The 19784-nt window shown below is 56.2% G+C and overlaps 7 protein-coding genes across 7 annotated transcripts; 5 read left to right on the plus strand and 2 right to left on the minus strand.

Moving 5' to 3' along the window:
- Nucleotides 1-160: 160 nt before the first annotated feature.
- Nucleotides 161-1294, plus strand: B0T26DRAFT_600010 (Afadin and alpha-actinin-binding-domain-containing protein; the record flags this gene model as incomplete). The annotated part of the gene is made up of 2 exons (XM_060435704.1): nucleotides 161-343; nucleotides 428-1294. Coding segments are annotated over 2 exons (1050 nt in total), but the record flags the coding sequence as incomplete, so codon positions are not given.
- An 8842-nt stretch (nucleotides 1295-10136) lies between these two features.
- On the minus strand, nucleotides 10137-11554 carry B0T26DRAFT_673037 (uncharacterized protein; the record flags this gene model as incomplete). Its single annotated transcript, XM_060439543.1, has 7 exons — nucleotides 10137-10312; nucleotides 10493-10494; nucleotides 10539-10610; nucleotides 10856-10938; nucleotides 11168-11216; nucleotides 11375-11500; nucleotides 11535-11554. 7 exons carry the CDS (start codon nucleotides 11552-11554, stop codon nucleotides 10137-10139), a joined length of 528 nt encoding a protein of 175 aa, XP_060301374.1.
- A 1642-nt stretch (nucleotides 11555-13196) lies between these two features.
- On the plus strand, nucleotides 13197-13733 carry B0T26DRAFT_175499 (uncharacterized protein). The gene has a single exon (XM_060433584.1). It carries the CDS (start codon nucleotides 13307-13309, stop codon nucleotides 13595-13597), a length of 291 nt encoding a protein of 96 aa, XP_060301375.1. The 5' UTR covers nucleotides 13197-13306; the 3' UTR covers nucleotides 13598-13733.
- A 136-nt stretch (nucleotides 13734-13869) lies between these two features.
- B0T26DRAFT_738847 (uncharacterized protein) lies at nucleotides 13870-14121 on the plus strand (the record flags this gene model as incomplete). The annotated part of the gene is made up of 1 exon (XM_060443640.1): nucleotides 13870-14121. One exon carries the CDS (start codon nucleotides 13870-13872, stop codon nucleotides 14119-14121), a length of 252 nt encoding a protein of 83 aa, XP_060301376.1.
- A 303-nt stretch (nucleotides 14122-14424) lies between these two features.
- Nucleotides 14425-15305, plus strand: B0T26DRAFT_175501 (uncharacterized protein). Its single transcript, XM_060433585.1, has one exon. It carries the CDS (start codon nucleotides 14728-14730, stop codon nucleotides 15256-15258), a length of 531 nt encoding a protein of 176 aa, XP_060301377.1. The 5' UTR covers nucleotides 14425-14727; the 3' UTR covers nucleotides 15259-15305.
- Nucleotides 15306-17387: 2082 nt separating this feature from the next.
- B0T26DRAFT_698319 (uncharacterized protein) lies at nucleotides 17388-18271 on the plus strand. The gene has a single exon (XM_060441427.1). It carries the CDS (start codon nucleotides 17475-17477, stop codon nucleotides 17874-17876), a length of 402 nt encoding a protein of 133 aa, XP_060301378.1. The 5' UTR covers nucleotides 17388-17474; the 3' UTR covers nucleotides 17877-18271.
- Nucleotides 18272-18794, minus strand: B0T26DRAFT_698320 (uncharacterized protein). Its single transcript, XM_060441428.1, has one exon. The coding sequence runs from the start codon at nucleotides 18627-18629 to the stop codon at nucleotides 18345-18347; it is 285 nt and encodes a 94-aa protein (XP_060301379.1). The 5' UTR covers nucleotides 18630-18794; the 3' UTR covers nucleotides 18272-18344.
- Nucleotides 18795-19784: the final 990 nt, after the last annotated feature.

The following is a 19784-nucleotide window of genomic DNA, read 5'->3' on the forward strand; positions in this document are numbered from 1 at the left end:
CGGCATTTTCGCAAAATATCGCGGTCTTTTGTTTACTTTTAACTACTCTTTTTTATTTTTTCCTAACTTTGGTCTTTAACCTACCCTAACTTTGTCCCCTCCACCTCACCTCACCTGCGTCGCCTCTCTCATCGACACCGACACCGGGAATGCCACCGCCATGATGGAGACGGAAAACCTGCGGACGGCGTCCCTGTACATCAACAACCAGCTGCTCTCGCGCGGCCTCCTCCGCGATGGCCAGACCATCGACTTCACCCACCCTGGCGACAGCCCCGGCGAGGTTGCCACCACCATGAGCCGCGTCATGGCCGTGGTCAACGACCTGATTCTACGACGCGATGTGCGCATTTTCTTTTTTTCTGTCTTCTGTCTGCTCCTCCTCTGACACGGGTGTCTTGTGCTAACCCCTCCTGCGCACTTCCAGCGCGACGCCGAACACCGCGAGGCCCTGGCGACGACGCTGCGAACGGTGCGGGCCGAGTCGCTGCGGCAGGCCAACGACGTGCAGCGGCTGCAGGAGAAGCACGCCGAGGCGCAGCGCAAGGTTGGCATCAGTGAGGCGGCCGAGGCGGCGCTGCAGGCGAGCCTCAAGACGGCCGACGCCGTCATCCACCGCCTCAAGGACGAGGCCGCGCGCATCAAGGCGCTCGCCGCGCAGACCCGCACCGCCTGCGCCAACGAGGTCCGCAAGCGCGACCGCCAGATCGACGGCCTGCGCAAGGCCGTTGTCGATGCTGGCAGGGCCCGCGGAGGCGCAAAGAGCATTGGTGTCACCTCTATTACTGTTGCCGGCGAGATCTTGGGTGCTGCTGCCGACGACCATGCCGAGGGCGGAGGGGGAGACACGACTGCTGGCGACAGCGGCTACGACCTGCGCGCCGAGACCAACGCGTTCCTGGCCGAGCTGGCCAAGGGCCTCAGCGCCGAGAATGAGACGCTGCTGGGCCTAGTGCGCACGACGACGGAGCAGCTGTGGGAGATGAGCGGGTGGGACAGTGACAACACCAACAGCAACACGGACAACGGCCAGGCGCTGGGCAGCTGCGCGGAGCTGGCCGGCGACCTCGAGGCGGTGGTGGCGCACATGCGCACCATCCTGACCAACCCGTCGTTTGTGCCCATTGAGGAGGTGGTGGTGCGCGAGGACGAGATCCACCGCCTGCGCGACGGCTGGGAGAAGATGGAGACGCGCTGGCGCGAGGCCGTCCACCTCATCGACGGCTGGCGCCGCCGCATGCAGGCCAGCGGCCGCCCCGTCAACGTCGAGGATCTCAAGATGGGCCTGCGCCTGAGCCCCGTCCGCGTCCACAACGTCGAAGAGACTGCCCAGGGCCACGGCCACGGCCACGGCCTCGGCCTCCTCGGCCTGCGCCTGCCTGCCGTCGGCGAAGACGTCGAAGACAGCCCCAGCGGCATGCGCCACCGCCACCGGCAGCAGTCGCCGACTCCGGCTGTGCCGCGGCAGCAGCTGGACTTGGTCCCGACACTGGATTTTGCCGACGACCTCGACCTCGACCTTGACCTCGACGACAGCGACTGCGCGTCGAGCATTTTCATCGACGACGACGACGGCGACGACGACGACGACGACGACGACGACGACATTGATGTCGACGAGCTCGACGTCGAGGAGCCCAACGTCGAGATCCTGCAGCAGTCCACCATGCTCGAATCATCACCGCTGCCTGCGCCGCCACAGCTGTCGCCCCTCCGGGACTCGTACACGGCTGGGAACCGCGGCCCGGCAGCCGGCGTCAACCCCCGGAAGCGCGCGCGCGGCGAATTTCCTGCAATCGCCGAGGAGAGGACGTGGGAGGACCTCGCGCGCGACGACGGCGCCCCACTGCCGCCGCCGCACCTCGAGAAGCCCCAGCCCCAGCCCCGGCAATCGCCGCGCAAGAAGAGAGTCCAGCCGCCGCCGCCGCCGCCACCACTGCATCGCCCGGTGCAGCAACAGGAACCCGACGCCGAGCGTGACCTCTCGGCGTCCGAGTCGCCGCTCGACAGCATCCTCCTCGTCAAGCCGCCAGCTAGCAGCGAGCCGGCCAAGACGGGGCAGAGGGTTCGTAATCGCGTGTCCCCCGCGACAGCCCAGCCACGCCGCGACGAGGCGGCAGCAGCAGCAGCAGCGACGACATGGTCCAAGCAGGACCGCGCCCCGTCGGTCAAGAAGCTCCAGCGCTCGCCGGGCACAGCACCAGCAGCGACGCGGAGCAGGCCGCAGTCGCGACAGGACGGCGATAGCGACAACTCTACTACCAAACAGCAGCAGCAGCAGCAGCAGCAGACGGTGCGGACCGTGTCCGGCTCGTCCAATGCCAGCGCCAGCGCCAGCGCCAGCGCGACAAACACAGCCACAGTCACAAACAGCATGCCGCCGCCACCAACACCAAACACTGGCGGCGCCAACAACAACCGCTCCCCGAAGCGTGTCAACTCGCGGCTGCCGCTGCCCCGGCCCGGCCCCGGCCCTGGCAATGTTCTCCCGCCGCCGCAGCAGTCGCCGCTGTCCATGGCCACCATCGCCGCCAAGCTGGCCGCGTCGGAGCGCGAGGCCGATGCAGCCCGCGTTCGTGCAAAGCTCAAGGCTGCAAGGCTTGGGAGGCAGGGACAGGCGCAGGCGCAGGCGCGGACTGTGTCGGCTGCTAGTAGTAACAGTAATGGGAACGGGAGTGAGGTTGCTGGGTCGGGTTCCAGCGGCGGTGGTGGGCGTGGGCGTGGGCGTGGGTGTGGGAGTAGTGTGGAATCTCGGGACGAACCACCGCAGCTGCCGGACCAGGACCGTGATTGTGACCGTGATAGCCATGACGCGGATAATGACCACCACCAGCAGCAACAAGCGGTGCAAGTATACCCAGAACGAGACCAACAACGAGGCCGCGAGAGAGAAGAAGGAAGAGAAAGAGAAAGAGAAAGAGAAAGAGAAAGAGAAAGAGAAAGAGAAAGAGAAAGAGAAGAAGAGGAAGACGAACTCGCCGGCCCCGCCGCCCTAGTCCCAGTCCTCCCACCACCATCACTGCAGCCACGGAAACGCGACCGCGACCGCGACCGCGGCGACATGAAAACGCGGCGAACCAGCCGCGTCGCCTCGCGGAGGCGCAGCACCCTCAACGCCCGCGAGCTCGAGACGTTGATTTCCCAGGGGGCTAGGTAGAATGTGAAAACATGAGGGGCATGAAGAGCATGTAGTTAGTCAGATGTGTGATGGCGATGGCGATGGCGATGGCGATGGCGATGGCGATGGCGATGGCGAGAATAGCGAGGATTGCGCTGCCTTGGCTAGGATGGGATGGCATGGCATGGTTTTAGATGCAACTACAATGCCCTTTGGAGGTGGATATGGTCTGTCTGTCTCCTTGTCTGTTTAGGAGATGGACAGAGATGGGGAGACAGACGAGCACCTCCCCTTTTAACCCTTTCTTCCTTATTTTTCTTTTCTTTTCTTTTGTACACGTCAGGCATGGTTCACTTTCTTCAAGATGCTGTCCAAATTCGTTCTTCGTCCATAATATATATACCAGGAGGACCGGTCAGTCGAGGGAGAGACGACGAGAGGCGGAGAGAGGGAGGGATCTGAGAACCTTAACTGCCATGTAATGACACGGGGACAAGTCTGGGGGTCTTTTTTATTTATTCTTCTTTTCTCCTTTTTTCTGTTCCTGTTCAACGCAATAAACTGCAGTTTTTTTTAATAATAAAAACAGACGTTGAAGATGAAAAACACTGCCACCAAAACATGGCAGAACCCCCGACCGCAGCTACAGTTTTTTAGCCTTGTGATATCGATCACCAGTCACCGCTTCCTTTCTATCCCCGTTCTGGCATACACGTAAGGGGAATAGACCATATATGAAGTACGCCGTAGGCCGCGATGAAGACAATGTTCTGAATCGAATGGACGGCCGTAACAGCATCAAAGGCAAGATACACATAGTCAAGCGTCTTCGGTCTCGAAACCGCGATTGAGAATGGGACGAGTGATAAACATAAACCCGAACTAGTAGACCCAATGTAACTAACTCGTTACCCTGCCTGATCAAAGCATCAACATTACTAGTTGCGATATCATAAGACAACAGCATCGATCCCATCCAGCCACAGTAAAACACTACAGTCCATCCCTTCTGAATTTCAAAGTCGACGAAGTTTTAGAGCCCCCACTCGTTAACTTTTTCTGAAGCCCCCCTTGGCATGACTCGACGGCAACGAGACTGCTCTGGCAGAACATCACCCGCTCGCCGGCACACGTGTGTGCGTGCGTGCTTGCTCTTCAGGGATTCAAGAGACTGGGACGGGCATGGTTTTCTTCAGGTGGTTCGTCCTCGTATCAATCACTCGACGGTGTATACGGAGCACATTATCGACAAGTCCAGCCACCAGTAAAGTCTATTTCCCCGTGGAAAGCCTGAGCTGCGTGCGCGCGCTGTCTACCACACTCACACACAAGAAGACAATGCCACACAGCTACGACCTTACAGCGAGTGCACACCGAGGAGATACTCGGTCAGGCAACCAACAATCAACCAACAATCAGCCAGCAGCCAACCAACCAGTCGAGCAAATAGACAAACTAGAGGCGAGGCAGGTTGCCAAATTGCATTTCCCTACCGCTGGTGCAGCTACCTGCTCTGTTCAATATACCCTCGACGCCGACGCCCCAGCTGAGCCCCCTTTCAGTTAGGACGCAGAGACATGGAAAACGGAACATGCATTATCTAGACTAGCAGCAAAACGGTAGGCGGCTATAGATGTCTACCTGGCACACACATGTGCGTGGCTGGCGCGCGAGGCCCCCTACTTCCCGAGTGACATAGCCGATACACGTTGGCTGACGCGAGGTCTGACGCGCGATCCCTCCTCCCATCCCCTTGCTAGTACCGTTCCGAGTATATAGATCCTATGGGTACTGGAAGCGGCACTGCCGCGGCCCTTGCGAGGCAGTCATATGTTTTCTTCCTTCCCGTAAGGGTTTGGGGGTGGCGCCTTCGACGGGGAAGGGGGCCGCACGGGAATTCCGTCGGGATCAAGGACATTCGTAAGGGGAAATAAACAAGATGGGGAAGGACGAGGGAAGCCCCCTAGGCTTCCCCTCTCACGGTCCGGGCCGCCTATTGCCAACGTGTCGTCACTTCCTTGCTCCTCAACGGGGAAGTCAGCGGGGGTCAGCAAGGGGTTCGGGGGTCAGCGGGGGCGCTGGAGGCAGAAGACGGCCCTTAACAAGAAGGTCCTCAGGATAGGGGCCCCTCTCGCCACTCGCGAACTCGGGCTACGGGAGTGAAGGGCAGGGAAAAAGGGGTAGAGCCGACAAGGGGGTTAGCTGACGCGTCTGCCTCACGGAGTGCCTATGCTGTTTCGTGCCTCTCCTCGCACCTTGGATCGCCATGTAGCAATATGGCAAAACTCAGGAGATTTCAGATAGACTACAGCATGCCCGTCGCTTCTGAGGTAGGAGGACAAAGACCGAACCAAAAGTGACGATGTCGAAACGAAGGCCAAGGAGCCATGACGGGTCAGCCGCAGTTTCGAATCTCTATTGATAGACTAGGCAGTCGCAAAATCCCAGAGTCCATGCCAGCCATGGGGTCCGCATTGTTCTGCGATGAAAGGTTTGGGTCCAAGATGCAAAGCCCTTTTGCGACAGGTCTATTGCCTCGTGATTTTGTCTTAGCACACAGGTCAGGTCGGCTCAAAGGCGGGTAGGCGACTTGGAAGACGAGCCCCTGAGATGCTTAGCGCTAGGCTTTTTTTCTCTTTCTCCTCCACCTCTGAGAATTCTGTCAACAAGACTTGAGTTCCGTGAATCATCCATCTTTTGGCCCCATAGATGCCGTAAAACTGGCCCCGATTGCCCACCGTCCAACGGCGGGACACGGCAACACATGGTCTGTGGGGGCAGGATTTGGGGGCTGATGTGATGGGGGCGGCTTGGGGGGGCGGCAGACGACTGACTGAACCACACCCCAAGAAAATGCGCCTCACTAACCTAGATCCCCCCGAGGGGTTATTCGCGTGCGCCAAGACACGGATCAGCTTGATCCAGCGCAGCGCCATACTGACGCCAAGGTAGTGTAAACATTTGGAGGGTTGGACGAGTTCCGCGAGTTCCGTACTAGGTTGTGAATGGCGCAATCTCGAGTTCCCAACCAAACATCAACCAACATACGAGAAGCAACCAGCGCACTGCGGCTACGAAGGAAGAAGCAGCACCGGCAGCGTCTGTTTCAACGGCTTGATGGTTGTGCGGGTCGCTGTCCCTCCGACAGGGTTCGGAGGCGAGTGATGACAACCGAGTACTCGCTCGGTAGGTATCTGGTCTGGGTCTGGGCTCGATCCAGACTCTCGGAATATTGGCAAGGGGGGCGTAAGATGGGGGGAGGGAGGGGGGAGGGTTCGTGATAGGGTGGGTTGAGAGGGAGCCCAGTTTGGGCCCCGACACGCCACGCGACAATCGTCAACGGCTTCACGCCGGCACGACGGTGGAATCTGGGGCAGACACAGGGGGGGGGAGCAATCGGGAGGGAGTGAATTGCATCCAAGAAAACCAAGGATGGATAGACGTCTTTGGTCAGCACAAGATGACTCCTCCGGGGACAATGCCTAGCCCCAGCCGCGCTGCGCTGCTCTGCTGTTGCAATCGTATTACACGTTATTCCAGATAATCATCGCTGCTGACCGAGTGTCGCCGTCGGTCTGCGAGAACCGGAGAAGTAGGAAACAAAAAATGACGTCTTGCCCGCGGGCAGCCCAGTGCCTCGGGCCTACTTCATGTCGCTGATGCTGCTGCTGCTGCAGATGATGATGCTGATGGTGATGCTGAGGATGACTCGGTCTTGGTGAGACAAACAACCGAGCGAGAGCGGGATATGGAAGGTGGCTCAGAGCACTGCAAAACCACCCAAGGTAACGGAAACAATAACGGAGCTGGGTGGAGTCGAGTGGAATCCTTCCGTTGCGAGTCAAGAAGATAAACGGAATAATAAACGAGGGAATGGACTAGAAGTTCAACTAGTAGTCAAGGCGACATTGCTTGAGGTTGATTACAATGTATGTGGTGATTTGTCAAGTCTCTCCAAATGTGATGGAAGAAACCAAAGGTGCTAAGCTGTAACCTAGCAGCGGGGGAATTCGCTAAACCACCATTCGAATGGTTACCGTCAGGCCTAACCGCACCCACTCACCGAATCCGAAGTCCCCAATATAGCGCGATTTAGCGGTTTACTCACTATAACAAATCGATGTTGGTTCCCGTGTTCTTCCAAGTCCACTGGATGGAAGGTCCAAACCTGATTTTGGGGGCATGGAATCTAATTACTGAGTCAATGGCCTGAGGCGGAATTTGGAATTTGGAATTTGGAATTGCGATCCCGGGGAATTCCAGTGGCCTCGAACACAATCGTATCTCGGGCTCTCGGTCAAGTCGCTCCTTCCAGACTCTTCGAGTCCTACTCGGGCAGTCTCGGGGCAGGAATTACTCGGTGATCCATGGAATCTCCAATTGAAGTCTAGGGCCTAGAAACTCGGAGGGCGGGACTGCTGCCTAAACTCTAACAAACTAGAAGCCACCTTAGGCATCTCCTCCGTAGACGCGGAAGGCGCTACCGCAGCCGCTGGTCTGGCACGATGCCCCATGCACCGTGAAGTCATATTCTCGTGAGAATAACGCGGTCGTGATGCAGTGCAGTGCCTGAGGTGGTTTCTCACTCTACCGGCCACTCCGTTGTCTCGCGGCAGCGCGCGTGTCGATTCGTTGCAGCGACAATTGATGAGGTGAGTGATGGTGAGGATCGGGCGGGTCAGTGTCAGCCATCTTGAGGCGGTGCAGCCCGGGGGGGCCCCTCGAGTGGGCGGGCATGGGTCGGGGTGGGCGGGTCTCGTAAGGGCGGGAGACCAAGCGATTGGCTGGCGTGCGAGACAATGTCTCGCGAGATCCCGCACCGTCGCATCCCGACTGGCACGCTGGTCCGATAGTACAAAAGCACCCCCCTACAGTACCCCCCTCCATCGACAACGGACACCACTTCACGTGCAGTGCAGTACACTACTGCAACTGCGAAGTTCCTCTTCCAACCCACCGAACCCCGTGCTCGCATATCATGAGATGTGTGTAGTCCGCCATGCTTTCTGAGCGGATAGACTTGAGAACTGCAGCACCCCACCGAACTTGGTGGGCTTTATGGGGCATCGCTCGTCGGGCGTACTGCTGGGCGAACTGCGAACTGCTTCGTCAGAGGAAGCAATATAGGACTGCCCTGTATGTCTTGCCCTCCCGAAGCCCTCCGCCCAGGCACTGGATACCTAGGACCTAAGGCCCTGCAGCTTGGATACCTGAGCAGGCAGAGGCAAGCATCCAGCGGGCTTAGGTGCAGTATAATACGGAGTATGCTGTAAGTTTCATGTCCTTGGTCCGCTCGGTGAGTGATGCGGCCGACGCGCGTGAGGTGCCAAGGGAAGTACCATTGTAGTCAGTCAGTCACATGTTCTCGGTCTGATGAATGTCTGCCTTTTGTACCACGTATGCCGTATGAGGTGTCCTTTTTTTTTTTTTTTTTTTTATTGCCCGGGTAGTTTAGGGGTGGGGGGATGGACGGTTCCAATCGAATCGCCAGGCATTATTTTGCCGGCTTGGAATTTGAAGAGCCAAGTTAACGGGCTCCGAAAAACATGGCAATGTTGTCGGCTCGAGGTGCGGACGGGCGACCACTTACCACCTGCCGCGCTTCATCGGTCGGCCTGGAGGCGGGCCTCCGCTATTTGCGCCCCGCCGGAGACCCCCCAAAAATCATACCTACCTTACAGCAAAAGGTGCTCAGGTCGCATCACCCATCACCCAATGAATGTGCGGTACTTTTGTTTGACGCTGTGCTACCTCCCCACCAGATGACTCCCCCTGGGACCTACCTGAGGGATGTGTCTTTACACGTGTAGATTGGAAATTCCGCACTCGCCAATTTCCAATGGCGTGGCATCGCAACCTAATTACAACGAAGCCCGCTCGCAGCATCGTTCAGGTTCCTGGGGAGCGAAGTGTCTCGAGTACTGCATGTACATACATACATTATAGTACCCAAGGTACTTCGTAGGTTCAGCAAAATGCATGGTCCTGAAAATAGAGCCGAATGGCACCCGCCTAGCGACATTTCTTTTGCCCTGATGTGTCTCGAATCCCTCCTCCGAACTTCCATTCCCCCCCAACCCCCAAACCTCTCTAGGCTGGGGCTGAAGAAGTTGCTATTTCTTGTGCGAAGCACTCAGCGAACAAATTCGTGGCGTTACTGGCCCGGATTTGAGGGTCAATCGCCCCTAGTGAAATGTAGCGCCTATACAAGGTATCCGGACAGGGGGGAAACGGAATGGTGCCAAAAATGGAAGCAAATGGGGACGGCGGGGACCTGGGTTTTCCCAAGCGTGTGGTCGAGGGGAGAGTCGGGCAGCCACACTCACTGGCGATGGTGAGGAACTGGTTTCACACATGGAAGCAATGTAACCTTGCGCAAGTGAGTCTTGACGACTTCCAGTCTCAACTGCATATACCGTAAGGTAGGTAGATAGGTAAATCGGATCCTGTGGCTCGTTCAATTTATTATTGGGGGTTTGCTGTACATACCTTAGTTAAAATCCTCCGTGCCTTATTGCTGTTGTGCGTAGCTCCGTACATGTGGAAATTTCCCGCGTTTCTACGACTACCTTACCTTGTTCTTGTTCTAGGCAAGGGCCAGACATTGCATGGAACCAAAGCCATGCAGCACCTTGAGGCTGTCCGAGTGTCAGACGAATACTCTGTAAGTGCAAACATGATTGTTGGATTAGCAACCTCTTGCCAAACTACCTACCTAAGCTTCACATGTCAAATGCAGATGTTACATCGATGGGTTGAATACGCGCGGATATTGCAGAGGCAGGTAGGCAGTAAGGCAGGCATGGAACTATGCTAGAAGCTAGGTTAGCTAGCGCCATCCGTGGACTTGTCTCTGTGTTGATGTGATGCTAAATTCATCCTCGTTGACTTGATTTGGATAGAGCATGCTCACGACGACCACGAAAGCCCCAATTAACCTGGCATCTTATTGCATTAGATTGAGGGCTCGTCCTCCGCTTTGGGATTACAGCTATCCACGCGCAAACAAGCCATTCAACTAGGCCGAGGTCCGTCTCCTCTCGTCTCTCTGGTGCAGGGGTGGTATCGCGATGCTCCCCGTCTGATAGCCACGGGCCTGATCCCTTGGCCACCCTCCACGATCGTTTGGGGACGTGCGGACCGTTGTCGATGCTTGGGACGACTTGCTACTGGCCGAAGACATGGCGTGGCTATCTGCCCGGCCGCCGTAACATACCTAATGAAGCCATCTTAGTGGTCTGTTTGTCTGGTCCGACACGGCCGGGTTGTCAGTCCTCCGGCATAGCCCTACCCGCCCTTGTCGTCGTGGATGTCAGCAGAGGCCGCCGTGGTCTGTGAGGGACAAGAGTGGCTTGCCTTCCCCTTGTAACTTACAACTGCAGCCGACTAGCGCGCCCAATCACATCCCCTACCGACCCACTTTACCCGCTCTTCGATCTCTTGGCAACCGTTTCCATCTCGCCCGTTTTGGCCTTTCCCCGGGCCCCAGGTCCTTGTTTCGCCATTTTCCCAATTGGCCTCCGTTTGATCTCCCCGAAATCTCACATCTCACCCTTCAATTCGTCCCGGCATTGAAGATCGCATCCATGGCTCATCGAAGTCGTCAACATCCCTGTAGGACGCCTGGGCCCACTGATGATGTCGTCCCGTCTGCCCCGGCCGGATCGTAGGACGCCCAGGGCAAAGGGCCTTGGCCGTCCGGAGAGCCCACCGCTCTTCGACCTCCACTCAACTCACCTTCGCATCAACTCGAACCCGTGCTCACTGCTCATGCTCGCATTCAACCTTGTGCTCGTGCTAGTCTTCGTCTCTTGCTGCGTCTACCCTTGCTGAAGCGCCCCGCCTGCACTGGAAGGAACTGTCTTGACCGAGCCAGCCACGTCTGCCAAATTAAAGCTGAGGCGCCAATACGGGATTCGCTCTCGTGTGCCTGGCCGGTGAGGATACCGCGCCACAATACGGTTGAATCCGGGGCTCCAGCGTCGGGAATAGCGCAGCAGCAGCATCACCGTACAATAAGCTGCTGATGGCTTGCGCGGAAAAGCTTACCAGACCGAAATTGGAAGGCGTAGATGCTGCTGCTTGAGGTACGAAGTACCTGGGCAGGTACGGTAGCCACAACAGGGCAGTTCCATCTGAGCACTTGTCCTCGCTTTTTGGCCGAAGGGCGCCGAAGGGAAGGGCCGCTCCTTCCCCCAGCGTGGAGACACGGGCTTCGGGAATCACCCGTGTCACGTAACCAGGTACCTACCTTACCTCAATGTCAAGCAAATTGGCTGCTGCACGGCGTCGGAATGTGTTGCTAGTCTTGTCGACGCCTGTTGTGAAACGAGCTGGAAGCCAACGGGCTCGCCCTGCCTGTCCCTTTCTGGCGGGTGCAGACTGCCATCTTGGGTACATACCAGGACCTGCCAACCAAACCGGGCGCAGAGCCATTGCGGTCCGTCGGAGATACGTCGAATAGGCTCTACGTTGTTACCTTAACTGCTTGCCTGCCTACCCAGGGACCTGAATTTCATTGTCGCTGCCGTCACGAGTACTCGTCAAAAAAGACCAAAATCGGAAGTACCTAGGGAAACAAAATAGTCCGTGTTTCAACCACTCCTCAGCGCGGCGTTGCTGTTGCAACTGTCGCTTTCTTTAGAAACTCGTAACTCGGCGGCGCGCCTCTCGTCAAGTAGCAAGGCATCCATGGACATACTTGGAGTGACGCAGATTTCGCGTACGCCGCTTCAGTCTCTCGTCCGGATCCTCCTCTATCCTCGCGGCGAGTCCTGGTGAGATCTGAACTGGGAATGGCCCGGACGGTCTGCAGCAAGCTGACTCGGGGCCAAGCCCAGACAGTTGCTGGGCTTCGTTGAGCGAGAGGTCGCAGCAGAGCAAAACAAACACACGTCGAAATAAGACGGTGACCCAAGGATCTCTGTACACGGGTGAGATCGACGGTTCGACACGCTGGCTTCCATGCATCCCGCCTCCGTCCACAGCCCTACGAGGACGTTGCAGAGTGCAGGCCCGCCCGCAGGTAGGTCTCGCTCGAGGGCACGGTACATTACAGTCCTAATGGTACGACACAGTACAGGTCGTGTGGTGCGAGTTCCACAACGGCCGGAAGTCGCATTTGGAGGTGCTTCAGGTTGTGGAATGCCAATTTGACGTCAGCTTCTGGTCCTGAGGCAGGTGTGCCCTTGCCAGACCGGGAATCTTGCAGCTCGAGATGGAGGGGTGGAGTCGTGGTTCGCTGCGTGGGAGGGTTTGGAGAGAAGGTACGGAGGGCATAACATTCAGAACGGGCTCCAACGGTAACGGCAAGTGTTAGTCACGCCGCCGTCCAGCGCATCGAGTCCGGCCCTCCGTTTTTAATCGAGGGTGTATGGAATTGGGGGACTACTGGACCTAGCAAAAACGGACGATGTGGACATTTCCAATGACATTTGGGTCCCGTCGTCAGCCCGTTGGGGGGAGGTGCGCATTCCACCAGCACCCGCCGCCCGCGGCTGCCCGGTCTACTGGAGCACTACCTACCTACCCGACATTTGGACGGTGCGTGCTGCCGCTTGCTCGCAGGCAGGCCCGGGCTACAGCAGTAGCACCTCACCCTCTGGACCGCCCGCCCCCAGCGCCGTTTTTGGGTCCTTTGGGCGGGGGCGTTTGGCGCACGCAGCCCAGCCCTGAGCACTTCCTAGACAGGTCCCCCCCTCCACCACCCTTGTCCACTAGACCGTTTAGCCCGCTGGCCGACGCCGACTTTTTCGCAGGTGCGGCGAACGAAGCTGCACGCTGTACACTTAGGTCTCCCTTGGAGCCGTCGGTTCCTGCTTTTCGAGTCACGCCCAGTCGAGTGGACGGGCGGGCTGCGCCTTTGGCATCCGCAGAAACACCAAACCATGCCAAACAAAGCAGTACCGGTTGCAGGGCCCCTCCTTCCCAGCCTGCGCCTTCTCGCAGACTGCATTGTGCGCATTAGCTTGCATGTACACCAAGATGAGCCTTAGTCACTCTGGACCTGCGGTGCAGTGGTGGTCACTCAGTCGCGGTGAGAAGGCCGAAAGGGCCCCTGGCGTCACTGCTGCCTCCACGCCGCAAGGGCTGTCAACCACTCCTGTCCCGATGACGACGGGGAACCACGGTTGCCAGGCTGCAAGGCCTATAAGGCTGCCATGATGCCCTCTCGTTTCGGAGGCATGGATGAGTCGATATCCAGTTCACTGCATGACCGGTGTAGTGCCTAATTACTTTACTCATTCTCTCTTGGTCTCCATCTCCATCTCTCTATCTCTCGCTCGCAGTCTAGCTTGCTTCGGTCTCGTTAGTCGCTTCTTTTTTATTCCTTCCTTAGGTTGGCCTTGCTTGCCTGGGCTTGTCCTTTTCGGCCGGTGGCCTCGAAACCCTTATTGCTCTCATATATTTCCTTGTTTGGCACGTCTGTTCGAGCTCTTGACTTCTCCGTTTGTGCTCTTCACAAGCCTGTCTGCATAAGAACATCACATCACCCCGGACACCCAGTCGACCATCGTTTCGTTGTTGGATATTGTTCACCTCGCCATCCCTCAAGGCCCCCCCGCCCTTGTCTATCACACCGCACCACCCACTTGGCTCTTGGTCACCCTAGGACTAGACTGCCGCCGCCGCACATCACCTGACGACATCGACAGCAACAACAGCAGTCACAACTACCTCTTCCAAGGCGGTCCTCGACCCTTGCCTTGCCCACCAACTACCCTAGTCGTCAACCCAACACAACAGTCACCATGTGCTTTCAGCTGGTCGAGCTTTACTCGGCATGCAGGTGTCTTTACTACCAACACGCTGTTGATCGGTGTGCTGCGTACGGGCAAAGTGGCCATGGCATCCAGAGGCGGACGTTATTAGTCGGATATGCATGCTCCGATCACTCATCGTCCCGCTCCGGCGGGTACGACTACGCCCATGCACAATACTCCGACTCGGGCTACCACTCGAGCCGGTCCCACAAGAGCTCCTCGCGCGGCCATTACCGGTGAAACATATTGTCTTCGAAGATGGGCTGCTGTGCTTGGCATTCACCGCCAGTCGAACGCTTTGACTTTACGGACTGGGTCGCCTATCTCTACTCGTTCCGAGTGAGATCCTCATCTCTCGCCCAGCCCCCGTCCCAGCTTTCCTACCTTTTCGTGGGCCACGATCGTCTGCTGTCCTCGTCGGCGCCTCCCGACATCCGTTGACTAGGGGGCACCGAACCCGACAAACCGACGACCTTGGCCCTGCTGTATTTGTACCCGACGAATGCCAACCTGCCAACCGGATCAGCGGAGCTATCATCGAAGACGACGAGCTGCACTCGGAGGATAACAAGAAGAGCCGACAACCGCGCAGCTAGCTACCTGGCGCGACCGAGTCCACTTACTACACCTAGGCTGGCGACTTTTTTCTTTACGCGGGTCCGACGAGGTACCCTCTCGCCCCGCACATGAAGTCCCAGCATACCCTCGAACTTGACATTGGATGATTGCGCCGACACTTTTCTTCTCTTGACGGTTCGATCTTTAGCGATTGGCTTTTTTCCCTTTCATTTTTCTTATTACTACTCTTTTTTCTCTTTTATTTAAAACAGAAAACCTCACGGAAGCATGGCGTCGGCTTGGGAACTGCATTGGGAACGGGGCATAGCGCGTATTGTACAACATTTCGTTCGACATATACCATCCGCCACAGGTCTGGATTTTGGTGGGGGACTCCCCCTTTGTCTCTACTTACTTTGCTTCCTGGCTTTTTTTTCCCTACGTTTCTGGGATATCATTTGGGCACGGACGGGAGATGAGACAAATCTTGCATACAGGGCACGATACCAGGCGTTTTTCTTTTTGGGTGCGGAACACCGGGCGACCGGGAGTACCATTACCTTCGGCGGGCAGCCTTGCAGGCGCTCTGGATTTTTGTCAAGTTTATTTTCTTTTTATTTTCTTTTTCTGCCAAGTTTATTCTCATCCACCTTTTTCACTATCCCAACTCATCAAATCTGTCTTGGCTTTCTACTGCCGTTTGAACCTTCAATCTGTGTCCGCTCGTCTTTTTATTGCGAATCATCTCCCCCTTCACATAAATCCCTGCGCTGGCAGCAGCATGTCACGTCACTCAGCCTAAGGCAACACCGAGACTAGGATGGAATTGAAGAGGAGCAGTGGGCCGGGCCATTCTACAATAAGGCAGGGCGTTGGCACTATGAGATGAGGCCGAGTTAAATTGTTTCGAGGCTCATCTCGATCCTAGCCAGGCTGGTTGTCCACCATGTTGGGCGGGAACACCGCTGGTGGCTACTGGGGATGGATCTTGATGGAAGCCTATTGAGTATTGGCGAGTTTGGGAATCCATAGCATAACTCACACACCATAGAGAAGGAATGAAAAAAAAAATCAGAAGACAAGGAATACCAAAATACGACCAAATCTCGAAAGATGAATCCCGATTTGGCCTTTGCTGATGTGACATTTCCTTGCCGAGTGCACCAACATTGGATGTCTCACTGACACGACCACAACAAGACTAGCGAGACAGGGGTTGGGTGCACGGCCTAGACTAGACTTTCGGCGCTGTCGTCGTGGTCTAACGTGTGCGGGTATTAAGCGCGATAACTGCGCGTCTTGCGGGAAACAGAGAGTGGGGCCCTGGTAAGTTGCAACAGTTGCAATGCCATCCATGGATGTATCCCGCCGGCTGCCAGGGGGGGATTTCCCGGTGTCAATGCCGACCAGCGTGGTCAGCTCGACATGGGACAATATTACACTTACTGCGTGGGTTGGGAGGGAAAAACGTCGATTGACTGACAAGGGGTGCCCAAAGCCTTGTTGAGCCGTTGCCAACTGTTGTGTACAGCCTTGCAGGTCAGCATCATAAACCACAAACCAGCCGCGAATCAGAACAACCCCAGGTTCCTGGTCTCGGGTCGATAAAAATAGAAGGGGTGGGTGGGTGGGCGGGGGGGAAGATCTCGGCATGCTCGGGGCCAGGGTCAAGGAGCCTTTCAGAGGGCCGGTCAAGCTACTCCAGCGCGTTGATAGGCTGCTCGCCCGCAGTCTTTTGACTTTCTTTCTTGAGAGCTGGGGTCAGAAATACCGACTTTTTTTTTTTTTCCCTCGCCAAGCAACCGACTTAACACGCGCGTACTGCCTACACTTTACGTACGCTCACTTTTTAAACAACACGTAATCCGGACAATTGCACGCGATGCAGAAGCAGATGTAGTTAGTAGATGGACAAAAGTAGAAATGCCCTTCCAAGAACGGCCTGCCATGTGCTCTTGCACACGTCCCGATTGGGGACCCCGGCCGCCCGTCCCCACCCCCCCTCCCCACACCCTCTTTCCCGGAGTTTCCTCCTGGGCCTGGGATGGCGTCAGCCGTCCAGCCGCCCTGACGCGATTGCCGCGCAACCCCGTCCAAGGGTTCTTCTGCCGAGGTGAGATAGGTAAAAGGGCTATGCATAATTCCGTCCCGGTTAAGTTGTTAGATACCCTAGCCTAGGCCATTCGTTTTGGGTGCTGTCATGTCATCTGCGAGCCCGGCTGGTTGGGCGCAGCCCGGCTTGCGGCTTGCGCAGGTCCCGACCAGATGTCGTCAGGCGTCAGGCGGCAGGCATGACTGAGGTGACTGACTTACCTTACCTTACCTTACTTCCGTCTAATTGGTATGACCTACAGGCAGGCAGGCAGGCAGGCAGGCAGGCAGGACCCAGGACAAGCCGTCGGGACCTGCGGACCACGGCAATCGCACCCACACCCACACCACCCTGTCCACCCTGTCCCTAGTCCCCTGGCATCCGCAGCTTTCCATGAACATGGACAGCATGTGTTGTACAGAGCGCACACTTCCGTTGCACCTTCCGCTTCCTAACGTGACCCGCTGCGGCCAGCGGCGCGGACAGTCGATGAGATCCCTTCCGCGGTCTACACAGTGCCCGATCAAGCAGCGTTAGGTACCTTTGGGAGGTACGTAGCGTATTAAACACGAACCTTCCACTGCCCCCCCAAGGATTATCTACCCCATGTTTTCCGGAACGGGTTCCTCCTCCCTTAGGTTCTTCCCCATCGAAGCGTTGCGGTAGGGCAGATTTCCCACGTTACCCAAGGTTGGGTACTAGTCAAGGGAGATGCCGAACATTCCCGCCCGCAGTTCCCTTCCCGGTGAGGGGCCACCTCAGACAGGCCTGGGGGAATCGCCTGCCGTTGCGCTGCGCGCGCGCGCCGCTGTGTGGGTGTGTGCGCGTGTGCAACGGCCTGGGAGCCTTCAACCCACTCACACACCGAAGTACGTAGGTTGCTCGTGGCACACACGACGTCGTAGCTCCATGTACGGAGGACACGTACCTTTCTTCTCTTTGCATGTATGTACGTCAGAGCTGCAAGGTCCCATTCCCCACCTGCACACCACCACACACCACTACACACGCACTCGCATACACAGTACATACACACACACGCGCCACTACACACGAAGACACACACACATACGCACACACACACTGGGACAAACAAACCACTCACATGAGCGGGTTCCGACTTTCTCGCTCTCTCTCGACTTGGACGAGCCCCGCTCCCCTCTTCCCCTTCCCCCCCTTTCAGAAACCATCCCATCTTCTTTCTATCTTTCCTCTTTCCCCCTTCCTTAGGGAGACAGCGAAAAACGGCGGCGGGAGGCTGCTGCATGATGCGTGCGCATCTGCCATGCCATGCCATCGGGAAAAAAGCTACCTACCTTACGTCTCGTCATGCAATGCGAGATGAGATGAGATGAGATGTGCGACGTGCATGCTGCTGCCGTTTGCTGCTGCTGGTTGCAAACATTTGAAAGAAGAAAAAGAAGAGAATACACTCTGCGTATCTGTGTGTATGCGCGCCGATCGCTTTCATATCTCTCCGTTCCGTCCCGTCCCGTCCCGTCGTGTCTCGTCTCATCTTCGGCTCCAACGGAAGGACATTCGAAACGGATGGAATGTTGATTAAGTTTGTCGTTACTGCATATGTACCCATGTTATGATTTGCTTGGTTGAAAATTGCCATTATTGCTCGTTGGTGGTTGACTGAATGTAACGCGTCGTCGTACGACTTACCTGTTCGTTGGATATTAGATGTGATGAGAATGGCGTTGGTGGTGGTGACGGGCGAATTAAGAACCCCGGTGCCCGTCCCCCACCCCTCTCCCGCCCGAAACACCCGCCAGCCGCCGCGGCCGCAGTGCAGTCGGCTAGGCTGTCAGTAAATATGGAAACTCCGTAACCTCGACCTATGGAGAATGCCCCGGCGAATTGTATCCATAGTAGCCCGCGCGATTCTTATACCTCGTCCGAACGAAAAACAACTAACGAACAAAGTAGAGCCATAATAATAATAAAATTGATTTGAGAGAAACGGCCCTTTTATTTGCTTTTTGACTTTACAGCGCGGCTGCGGCAACGAACCCGAAAACGGGAAAAGGAATCCTGGAAGAAGAAGAAACGAAAAGCCCCAATCTCTCCTCTCCCAATTGCCGCGAAGCATGGATCATACCCGATCGACCTTATGCTTGAATGTGCCGCCCACCGGCGTCGTCGCTCTCTCGCTTTAACTTCCTCCTTTTCTTTTCTAGGCAGCTCTCTCTCCTCCGTCACTCGGCCGAGTGTACGGAGTAGCCTGTAGCTTGTCTTGTTTTGTGTTTTCTTTTTCTTTTCCTGTCTGCCTGCTTGCGCATATCGCATCGCATCTCTAAAATATGTCAAGTAACCGAAGGTATAGATACGCATTAAATTTTTATTTTTCATTCGGGTTTAATATAGTTCGTTTTGATTTCTCGAGACGGAGAGTAAGTGTTGAAATCCGATTATTAGTCTTGTCAGGCAGAGCCGCGTGCCCTGTCCGTACTAGGTGATAGGGAGTTCAACGAAGACTGTCTTGCCCAAGGCACAAACGGTAAATGTCCAACTTCAAACGGAATTGCCACCATATCGGGTTTGAGAAAATAATAACCCCTTTTCTCAGACAATCAACTTGCAAGTGACGATAATAAACGGAACGGAGATGCGGGCCTAAGAAAAAAAAACAAGCATTGCCAAACACACACACTCTCTCACAAGAACCGTTCGTCTTCGGGTAAGGTAAACGAAATGACAAGGGTAACTTAAAAAGCGCCGGCAGCCGTGCCGCGGGCCCAGCAGCTTAGGTAGCATTAGGGGTTTCCGGCGGAAAGGGACCGCTTAAGACGGAGAGCGCCGCGGCGGCACAAACAAACAACAAGGAAAGAAAAGCCTTCTTTCACGGTGCCGCGCCGCCCAATTGCCGAACGCCAAGGGATGGAACTCGACACCGACGGACCACACCACACAAGAGCAACAGCCAGCCCTAGGAAGCGAGCTGTAAAAAACCGCCTCACCCTTACACGCCGTTTGAAACAGCTCACACATACATGCACACACACACACACCAGTACCTTGCATCTTGGGGGCCATCTTTGCCTTGTTTCAAGTTGTTCAGCCGCCTTTTCGTCTCTTTTTGGGTAAAATTTTCCCCTTACTTCTTTTTATTCTTCTTCTTCCATGCAGTGGAACAGAAAACAATGCAGCACGCACCTCGTTTCTCTTGCAGCAAGCAAGCAGCGTTCCATGCGGTGCGACGCTGAGAACCAACGTCTGAGTTTTTTTTTGCTCTTCTTTTCTTCTT

The sequence above is a fragment of the Lasiosphaeria miniovina genome (genome assembly GCF_030549165.1).
Source record: "Lasiosphaeria miniovina strain SMH2392-1A chromosome Unknown B0T26scaffold_2, whole genome shotgun sequence".
NCBI lineage: Eukaryota > Fungi > Ascomycota > Sordariomycetes > Sordariales > Lasiosphaeriaceae > Lasiosphaeria > Lasiosphaeria miniovina.

What these genes read in the sequence shown, in the direction of transcription:
- B0T26DRAFT_175501 (XM_060433585.1), top strand. Translation starts at nt 14,728, where the DNA reads ATGGCGTCGGCTTGGGAACTGCATTGGGAACGGGGCATAGCGCGTATT.
- B0T26DRAFT_698320 (XM_060441428.1), bottom strand. Translation starts at nt 18,629, where the DNA reads ATGCTTCGCGGCAATTGGGAGAGGAGAGATTGGGGCTTTTCGTTTCTT.
- B0T26DRAFT_698319 (XM_060441427.1), top strand. Translation starts at nt 17,475, where the DNA reads ATGTATGTACGTCAGAGCTGCAAGGTCCCATTCCCCACCTGCACACCA.
- B0T26DRAFT_175499 (XM_060433584.1), top strand. Translation starts at nt 13,307, where the DNA reads ATGAGTCGATATCCAGTTCACTGCATGACCGGTGTAGTGCCTAATTAC.